This window comes from Fragaria vesca, linkage group LG4 (assembly GCF_000184155.1).
Source record: "Fragaria vesca subsp. vesca linkage group LG4, FraVesHawaii_1.0, whole genome shotgun sequence".
Classification (NCBI taxonomy): Eukaryota; Viridiplantae; Streptophyta; class Magnoliopsida; order Rosales; family Rosaceae; genus Fragaria; species Fragaria vesca.
In genome coordinates, this window is record NC_020494.1 from 9,815,093 (window position 1) to 9,825,600 (window position 10,508).

General features: G+C 36.2%; 1 protein-coding gene across 1 annotated transcript; it reads left to right on the forward strand.

Annotated features, from left to right (window-relative positions):
* Nucleotides 1–1,203: 1,203 nt before the first annotated feature.
* On the forward strand, nt 1,204–8,624 carry LOC101311751 (DNA topoisomerase 1-like). Its single transcript, XM_004296721.1, has 16 exons — nt 1,204–1,470; nt 2,448–3,478; nt 3,578–3,772; nt 4,418–4,498; nt 4,701–4,760; nt 4,912–5,006; nt 5,123–5,279; nt 5,386–5,511; nt 5,895–5,975; nt 6,079–6,169; nt 6,474–6,607; nt 7,225–7,293; nt 7,377–7,466; nt 7,584–7,687; nt 7,778–7,946; nt 8,109–8,624. Exons 2-16 carry the CDS (start codon nt 2,483–2,485, stop codon nt 8,175–8,177), a joined length of 2,517 nt encoding a protein of 838 aa, XP_004296769.1. The 5' UTR covers nt 1,204–1,470; nt 2,448–2,482; the 3' UTR covers nt 8,178–8,624.
* The last annotated feature ends 1,884 nt before the right edge of the window (nt 8,625–10,508 follow it).

The following is a 10,508-nucleotide window of genomic DNA, read 5'->3' on the forward strand; positions in this document are numbered from 1 at the left end:
ATGGTTGAACCTAATTCAATAGCACCAAAAAAAAAAAAAAAAAAATAACACGAAAAAGAAAGGAAAAGGTAAAAAAATTCAAGGAAAGAGGACCTAAGTGTGCACAAAGTCAAGCCATAACCAACTTAACTACAAATTTAGGTGGTATCATATGGACAAGCTAAATTAAGTTCACATATATGTATGTATTATATATGTGTGATTTGGACCATACATATCTCATTTATGTTTTTTTGGACCATATATGTATGATTTTTTTAGGCCTTCGACCGTCGCACGCCAAGCACAACCCTTGGGCCGCCCCTAGGACTCATTGGCCGCTCCCCCATAAAAATTGGTATGAGAGCCCAAGTTTCGCTTGGGACTTGGTGTCTCGTATACTCGATTTGTATTTGGTAAAACTCTCGTTTGGATTGGGATCAAAAAATTTGGAATTTGATGTTTGTGATTGAGGTGGGTTATTATAAGATGGCTCAAATCACGCCAAGATGGAGACCGTTGGAAATTATTTGACGTAGACTAGAGTCATTTGGAATCTCTGCCACATCCAAAACATGAAGATGCATCCTTTGGTTATCAGGAATAGTGTCACACACACTAATGACAATGACTTTTGTATTAAAATCTCATACTTGATCTTCACCTGGTGGCTAAAATGGGGGCATAATCGACATTATTGAACCTGTTGGCCAAAAATAACCATGTATTATCTTCTCTTCTTTGTTTTTCTTTTTCTTTTTACTGTAAAATCAACCTAACACTAATACCAAACCTTAGTAAATCCTCACAAACATGGCAACTTTACATGTCTTCAAATGTAAACAATCCCGAGCAGAAAAATACACAAGACTTGACTCGATCATTCTTCAGTTATAGTAACTCATCGAGTCAAATCCATTAATGCACGAAATACATCACAATATAATAACACGTAAATTTGATTTAAATCTGAGTCTCAATAGACACGATACCACGTATTGAATCCAACATAATCACAACCCAAATCCAAAAATCTCTTCACATTTATGTCGATCCGCTCCAACTCCGGTCGGTCGATACATCCAAAACCTAGGTCACATTGTCCCTAAACCCTCAATCGTGTCCCATACCCCAAATCCCTATCGTGTCAACATTTCAGTCACAAAAACGCAGCGTTTGCTTAAGAGAAGGGCCAAAAACGTGAAGAAGAAACAAGGCTGGGCCAGTTTTGCACTTGTCAAATATTCCTGATCCGTTTCTGTAAAAACCTGTCCCTCCTTGAGTCCCAAGGCCAAACCTTTCTTCCCTTTTCTTTCTCAGATCATCACCACCCGGGAGCTCCCCTCCCTTCTCTTTCTCTCTATCCCCAAAACGGCGACGTTTCGCGGTCTTCCTTGCCCTAATTTATAAATTAAACTCCAGCTCCAATTTTTAGCCCTAATTTGCAGACAAGCAAAACGCTGCAATCGAATTCAACACATTGCCGAACAAGTACGTCTTCTCTCTCGCACCATTTTTGAATTGAAATTAAGGTTTCCCGTGGAGGAAATTGGAACAGTTTCATTGCTAAGGTGGCTAGGTTTAGTTTTGGCTGAAGTAGTTGAGCTGTTTATGAGTTTTTGTTATGAGGCAGACATTGTTGGATATATAAAGAACGTGTTTTTGTGGTGTAATCTGTTGTGGTTTTGATCAAAGTTTATTGCTTTTTGTGGGTTATCTAATCAAAGCTGGAGTCTTTTGTTTTGGTTGTCTGCAGTTTGTGCAGCTTTTATTGGTGATGCAATAGGTGGAATTAGATATTTGGGTTTTCGTTATGCTTCGAGACAATGCTAGACTGATAATCCAAAACTTTACCTTACAGTAATTTGAACCTAAAACCTGAGGATAATCTTAGGTTACAATAGGAGCTCTGGATAAGCTTAAGGGGAATGTCAGATGTCTCTTAGTCCATTTTGAAATTGGCTAAGGTGTTGAACCAATTGTGAAAAGAAATTTGAAGCTGCTGGAGGAATATTCGTTTTTGCTTTGTAAAGTAAGATGGCTGTTACTTGCATGATTGAATTCTGAGCTTGGATGACTTGGGATAGGAGTTGATGTTTCATATTTGGTTCCACCAGTGGTTGCATTCAACTGAAACATTTTTCTTTTCAATATATATTTTATGGAAATTTACGGAAGAACTCTGTAGTACACTGTACATGTGTATAGGAATTTAGAAGTATCAGACACAGAATGTGCGGCGTATTAAAGAAAGAAGTCAATAATCTGATGATAACTTCGTGCCTCAGTTTTTTAAGAATGTGTTGAGTTTGTCTTCTAGTTGATTGTCTGTTGTTGACATACTATCATATTGATAATACGTCTTCTGTTGTCTATAGATAATTATCTTGCCTCACATGTGGTTTTCATTGTAATTGTTGGTGATGTGTACCTGTTTTGAAATATATGTTACTGTTTGCATGATACAGGTGATCTACATGCCAGTAGAGCACAAAGTTTGCTGATGGCTTATCAGAATTCTACTAACGAATATACATCTGATGACGAAGAACCATTAGTTTTCAAACGGTCTGCAGCATCTAAACAAAATCAGTCAAACACAGACACAAAGAAATTATCGTCTCAGAGGTGTGATGGACAACCACGAAGAGTCTCTGAGGTACATTCTTCCAATGGTGTAAACTCAAGTGTTCATAAGGATAAGACCACTCCATCTACAAAGGCGTCACCAGGGAAATCTCCCGCAGCAATCCGAAAAGAAGTATCAGAACAGAACAAGTCTGTCTCTGTTAAAGAGGAAAATACTCCTATTGAACATCCTGCTGCAGAAAATAGTGATTCTGATGATGAAAAGCCGATAAATTCCAGATTGAAGGCTAAAATAAACAATGTCAAAAAGGAAGATACAGATGATGAAGATAATAAACCTTTAGCAGCAAGGGTTAATAAGTCTAATGTGGGAACATCAGGCTGTAAGCCTAGTGACGCTAAAGAAAGGAAGCCATTGGTTCAGAAGAATGGTTCGAGCACAATAGATAAAGGGAAAAGCTCGTCTTTGGTGTCAGGTAAGAGGCCTCTAGATAAGGGGAATTGTTCTGAGCAATCTTCAATTAAAAAGCCAAAAGTTGGAGAGTCTTCAACATCAGTAAAGAGCAAGCAGGTGTCTGACAAAACAGAGCCGAAGGCAGATGATGATGAAATGACACTTTCCCAGAGAATGAAAAAAACAACATCTGCTAATAAATCATCTCTGACGAAGAAAACTATATCTAAAGTCAGTTCATCTTCAATCCAGAAAAAGATCCAGAAAGGCAAAAAGCCAGATAAGTTTTCAAAGTATTCTAAGTCAACAAGAGAAGGACCTGGCTCTAATGACGGGCAGAAAAAATGGACTACTTTAGAGCACAATGGTGTCATTTTCCCACCTTCTTACAAGCCTCACGGGGTAAAGATGCTTTACAATGGCAAGCCAGTCAACTTGACACCTGAACAAGAGGAGGTTTCTTTCTCTTTCCGATCTATTTTCTCCTTGACATACTTTATATCGCTTAAATTTCATTTCCGGAAGTTATTAGACTGAAAGTGTTTTGCATTACAGGTCGCAACAATGTATGCAGTGATGATAGATACAGAATATGTGCAGAAACAAACTTTCAGAGACAACTTTTGGAATGATTGGCGTAAATTGCTTGGAAAGAACCATGTAATTCAGAAATTGGATGCTTGTGATTTCAAACCAATATATGACTGGTATCAGAAAGAAAAGGAGAAGAAGAAACAAATGAGTTCAGAAGTAAGTTGGTATCCAAGATAATTTGCCTTAAAAGATTGATGCTCATATAACCGTCTGTTTATCCATTATTGGTTTTACTGGCAAGATTCGTTTTTCTACAAGTCTGGGCTAACTTATGGTTTAAGCAATATGGGTTGCTGAGGCTTTGTTGTTTTGACAGACATGCCAACTGTATTCATTCCCCAAGTTATATTTTACAATATAGTTTATGGTGTTCTGCCCGTGTTTGTCAAGTTTTAGGATCTTGATGTTATTATGCTTGCTGCGCCTTTATGATCCACTACTATCACTAGCTACTTATTATTGATGAAACAAGTTGGGATTCGGTTGATTATTCATTAGTGTGCTGGACAGTCCTTATCCCCCATGCACTTTTATGCACGTGTGTCTCTGTAAAACATGTTTCTTCATGGTCTTACTGTTGGAATATCTATTGTCAATAACAACTCCCGTTCTATTGATTATTCATTATGGATTGACAAGGTGATCAATGCATTCCTTTCCGTTCCTCGTATATTACATCAGACTGATCTATAATTTCCTAGATTACATCAGTAGTGGCTTACATATGGTGACAACTTTTTCTATTTGGAGAAGAATTCCTTGTCCTTTTGCATAACTGTCATGGAATATCTGTTGATGCAGGAGAAGAAGGCTGTCAAGGAAGAGAAATTGAAACAAGAGGAGAAGTATATGTGGGCAGTCGTTGATGGTGTAAAAGAGAAGGTTATCTCTAGCTTTGATTATCTTTCCTTTTACTCTAGCATTCTCCCTATTTGCAGTATATCTTCCAACATATGAAGCTTTTCAGATGATTCTGAATATGGATATGCTTCTTGTGATCCATTTTCCAGTATCCTGATTCTAATGTGATATAGATGATAGTTAACCATTAGCTGTGTGGTTTCTGATCATAATCTTAATACAGGTTGGAAACTTCAGAGTTGAACCACCTGGATTATTCCGAGGCCGTGGCGAGCATCCCAAGGTTTGTTTGAGTTTTATAGTTTCCTGTGACGTAATATCTGATTCGTTCATGATGAGATAGTTTGATATGCATTATTTGTTGAAGTGCCTACATTGGTTCTGAGTTTTCCTTCCTTCATGTTGCCATTAACTATCACTACTCATGGTATCAGTCAGGAAAGCTGAAGAGGAGGATTAGTCCACGCGAAGTTACAATAAATATAGGAAAAAATGCCGAGATCCCCGAATGCCCCATTCCGGGTGAAAGGTTTGTTCTTCTCCATGTTCACTGTCTTGGTATTAAAGGATATTGGTTTTTCCTGATATACTTATCTTCTCTTCTGGAACTATTTTGACGTTAACTCAATACACTGTTCTATGCAGGTGGAAAGAAGTAAGGCATGACAATACTGTTACATGGTTGGCTTTCTGGAATGATCCAATCAATCCAAAGGAGTTCAAATACGTATTTCTTGCAGCCAGTAGTTCCTTAAAGGGGCAAAGCGACAAGGAGAAATATGAGAAAGCAAGGATGTTGAAGGTGTTTAGATGGAGATGAGCTATAAGCTTTCAGTGATAGTGATTTGTCACCTTTTTGATAGTGATTTGTCACCTTTTTGATGAAAAACCTACTATTTTGATTGCAGGAATACATAGGAGATATCAGGGCTGCATACACTAAGGATTTTACAAGTAGAGATGCTGCAAAGCGGCAAATAGCTGTTGCTACCTATCTCATCGACAAACTTGCTCTTAGGGCTGGAAATGAGAAGGTATAATCTGCTGTTGTACTTTAACTGGGCCTATGTAGAGACTTTTTTGCACCACATTCAAGTCTCTGCTTGGCTCCACATGTGATTCATTCATGATGTCACACACACACACACAGAGACTCTTCTGCTGTAAATTTTTCAACTTTTAGTGTCCAAGTACTTTTTAACAAGTTATGTAGGTTAACTAGTGTAAATATCAGCCAATCATGTAAAATGCGCTCAATAGTATCAACCGTATATTGTAGCAGGATGACTAGGATCTGTGCAGCTAATTCTTATTTATGGAGAGGGAAAATTAACATGAGAGGTCAAAACCAGTTATAGTTAAAAAAAAAGTCGGACTAAGGAAGTTATTTACGAATGGTCACATTTATTGCCAACAGGATGATGATGAAGCCGATACTGTCGGTTGCTGCACATTAAAAGTAGAGAATGTAAAAGCAATTCCCCCCAATTCATTGGAGGTACATTTTTTTGAAATTCTAAGTCATTGCAGTTTATTTATAAATTTGTTTAATCATTAGAAAATGACATGTCAACTTTTTTTTCTTGTCCTTTTCAAATCAGTTTAACTTCCTCGGTAAAGATTCAATCCGATATGAAAATACTGTTGAAGTAGAACCTGCTGTTTACAAGGAAATAAAAAAGTTTCAGGAAGGTGAGTTGCTGATTCTGAATTAGTATTTGTCATTTTTGTGTGGCTACTACACACAACACACACTCACAGATATATATAAATAGCAAGAGAGGGGAAGGGAGGCAAGGAGCCGACATCCATATTGTGGAGCTTTCACTATTATAATATACTTTTTCAGTAGCATATATCCTCGCTGCCTACTTCAGAAAAATTGATCACAACTTTGAACCTCCTTGTAGCAGTCATATGTGTCATCTATATACTTGTGTGTATAAATGACTCATAAAGTGCATGAATTAAATTTCTAATTTCCTATTCGCTTCAGGAAAAAAGGATAGTGATGATCTCTTTGACAAGTTAGATACCAGTAAATTGAATGCACATCTAAAGGAACTGATGCCTGGTCTTACTGCAAAAGTGTTCCGTACATACAATGCATCCATCACATTGGATAATGAAGTAAGTTAGTGCTGGTCTTTACTTATTTTTTGAACTTTAAAGTTTTTTTGCTGTGCTCTTTTACATATCAGCTGATTCCTATGTCATTTTACAATGATTAGATCGTTTTTATTGTGAGGTAAGATATAAAACCCCGCACCTTATACTTTCGCTATGAAAATACCAATAATATGTAATCATTTTCTTAAATGTTTTCCGAGCGAATCTCTTTTGATCAGATGGGGTGAAGTAATCGTACTGCATGGCAGCTTTGATGTTATTGACTTAGAGTTCTGAGGAAAAGTAGAGTCTATTTTCAAGTTTTATTTTATTTATCATCAGAGTAAATGAAAGAAACAACATGCAGAGTTTTCTTTTACTACGGGCTAGAATATACACTGTCCATGAATGAAGTTCATCCAACCTCTCTAAATAGTTGAGTATCAGTACATAATGCTATATCTGCTTTGTTCATACTACATTGTCATCACCTTAGCATTACATGTTCCCACAAAGCATATAAAAGCATGTCAAGGCTTGTTATTCTACAGACCATGACTCGTGTTATTGTAAAATATTCAGTATGGCCATCAGGAACCTGTTATACTGATTCTTATTTATCATTGTCCTGATGGCAGTTAAACCAGGAAACTACAGAGGGAGATGTATTAAAGAAAAAAGTTTTTTATGATACAGCAAACAAGAAGGTGAAGGCAGTCCATCCCATGAGAACTTGTATTAATCTCTTTCATTAAGTGACATCTATAATTGGTCATACTTTACTATGCAGGTTGCTATTATTTGTAACCATCAGCGTGCTGTGTCGAAGTCTCATGAATCACAAATGGACAAGCTAAAGGAAAAGCTTAGTGACCTTCAGGTAATGACAGGATGACCTTATCTGTATCTTTAATGGAATCCATAGGTGTTCGTACTTGAATTCTGAGCACATAATGTGATTAGTGAACCAGATCTAAGTTTCCTTTCTTGGTTGTAGGGTGTTGTAAAAGAGCTAAAGATAGATTTAGAAAGGGCAAGAAATGGAAAGCCTCCTCTGAAAGATGCTGATGGAAAACAGAAGAGAAATTTGACCCCGGAAGCGTAATACTACTTGTTGTTTGCTTCAGTTATTTTGTGTGAACAAAGTGGTTCAGTAAGTAATTTTTTTTAATGTTTAAATAATTGTTACAGGTTACAGAAGAAGATAGCTGATGCCAATAAAAAGATTGATAAAATAAAATTGGATATGCAAACCAAAGACGACATGAAGACAATTGCATTGGGAACATCAAAAATCAACTATCTTGATCCTAGGATCACCGTTGCATGGTGCAAGCGACATGAAGTTCCCATTGAGAAGGTGGGAATCCTAATCTCTTTTAATCAACGGGAGCTACTGCCAATTGATATGCTCCACTTTTTTAGATATTCTCCAGTTTTTTGTCTTTGAATGAACAATAGGTGGTTTGTGCGTGTATAAGCAGCTGGTGCTAATAATCTTTACCATTTGCTATTGACACAGATATTCCAAAAGTCTCTCCTGGCTAAGTTTGCTTGGGCAATGGATGTCGAGCCTGACTTCCGATTCTGATATATTTAGAGTGGTGATCATATGCTTGCCATACCCACCTTGAGATTTTTTATTCTTAAAGACATGGAAAGAAGAAACCGCCAAAAATAGGAAAGATTGAGAATCGTCCTTGCTTTTCTTTGTTCCATTATAGAACTTCAGAATGTCTTTTTCTTCTTCAGCGGAATTATCTTGTTGTAAGTTAATCTAATCTAATGATTGACTGAGTTTCCTCCCCCCTTCTAGACCTGAGTTTTTGTTCCTTTTCTTTTCCCGGATGGAAACAAGTGTCCATTTGAACATTCAAATCGTTAATGATTGTTCAATTGTCTGAGATACCTTGACATATACATTGAAAATTTAAAGTCATTATCTTCAGTCCTCTTGTTCTGCACCATACTATTGTTCTAGAGAATCCCCTTCTACTTCTTTAAACTCTTGATTTTACAATATTAATTCTGATCTCTTAACAGTGTTGTTTTTCGGTCTCGCTTACAATGTACTACCTCCTGAAACTTGGACTTAAGAAAATATATTTGATGCTTAACTCTCCCTGTAGTTTCTAGGCTTTTGGTTGTTGTTGAGTTAACTTCGAATCTGTGACCAATATAACTGCAATTTGAATTAGTTGATGCGTGTGCCACCATGTTTCATGAATAGGATACCGTTTTGGAGTTGCTATGTAAGAGAAATGTTACTGTTCCCACACTTCGCTTCAGAAGGTAAACTCTTGATGTTTTCTTTGTATGATCCCACGGTTCCCACCCATTGTGATTTATGTTTTACAGGGAGAACTGATGCTGTAAAACATCATTATAGAAGTGATAGAACATCATTTGCTACTACATAATTACCGGTGAAAACAATTGGAATTTGAGATTATGCAACTTCTTTAACCGAAAGTTCTTCTATACACCAAGGTTCAAGTGAACCGAGTGTCATAATTTAATCTTGGCCGTTCATTTGATCTAACCTCATACATGGTACTAACCTCAATAGTAACACTGTTAAGAGGATTAAAAAAGAAAAACGTGGTCAACACAGTAAAAACACATCAACTTTTAATATTCAACTGATCTGATTTACCTTGTTTAGGTCAAATATATAGATCTAGGCGTTAGAGAGTTATCTGGGTTTGGAGAAAAATGAAAATCAAAGGTATGATTCGGAGAGGAGGAGGATTTCGAGCTCGAGAAAGTTTGTGGAGTCGCGAGTTGATCGCCTATCAAGACCGCCGACGATGAGGGAGAGTTCATTATATTCGGAGTCGCAATTTGATCGAATATGAAGGCTCCCGGCGATGGCGATTACCGGAAGAAGCAACTGAAGCAATGAAGGTGGGGAGGAAAAAGAAGCAGATCTGGAAATTGTTTATGTTCAAACCATGACTGTGCAAAGTATTTTGGCTTTATATGCTTTCTTTTCTGTTTTTGGGACAATCTCTTATCTAATTGATTTTTATTTCCTTAATGAATTTTATTTTTGGTAATTTTCCTCAATGAAACTTAGATAATCCAAACTATAATAGTTTTTTTTTACTTTTTTTATTTATAATTTTTGGAAACTATGCAGAATTTCATTTGTGGGTTCAAACCTCATTCTATGATCTATGGTTGTTGTTCGTTTTAATAAATCAATGAAAACAGTATTTTTATTAAGCATTGAAAAATATAGTTGCATTAAATAACAAAGCTTCTTAAGATTAACAGAAGATGACGCTTGTTTTTTTGTTTTTTCTTTATGAACTTGTGTTACTTATTTACTTAAGACGCGGGTTCTAGAGCTAACTGGATAGCTTATTAATATAAATTTAGTCATCATTTAGATCAAGTTTTTGTCGTATATCCATATCTTAACAGTTGAGTTAAGTATTGTGAGTAGATTAATTGTAAATTTTTTTTAACCAAATTAATTATCAGTTGGATATTCATAATCATGCTTTACGAATTATGAATATGAAGGATTCATATTAGACATATTTAGTGCCTATGGTTGACAACATGGCGCGCATGGATCGATGTCAAGACGAAACCACTGTCTTTTTTTACCTAACAATATCCATATTTGTTGTTTTTCCTTTCTCACATTGAACGATCATATTGCATGACCTATTTTCTCTAAACTTGATAAATTTGGACGATATATATTTTCATATAACTAGTAAACAAGTTAGAACACCTAATTTTGAACCACATATAACATGTTCGATCCTAAAATACAAATTAATAAAGGAAACGTTGTGATATAGACTTAGAAATAGATACATTGTTTTTAAAAGTTGACCCTATCGGACTTCATTTGGACATCGGTAAAATTCAATATTTCTAAAGCATACATATATATATATATATA

Excerpts from the sequence above, each read along its gene's own strand:
- LOC101311751 (XM_004296721.1), top strand. The coding sequence starts at position 2,483 with ATGGCTTATCAGAATTCTACTAACGAATATACATCTGATGACGAAGAA. Across the intron at positions 3,479-3,577 it reads TGACACCTGAACAAGAGGAG|GTCGCAACAATGTATGCAGT; the intron begins GTTTCTTTCTCT and ends TTTGCATTACAG. Across the intron at positions 3,773-4,417 it reads AGAAACAAATGAGTTCAGAA|GAGAAGAAGGCTGTCAAGGA; the intron begins GTAAGTTGGTAT and ends CTGTTGATGCAG.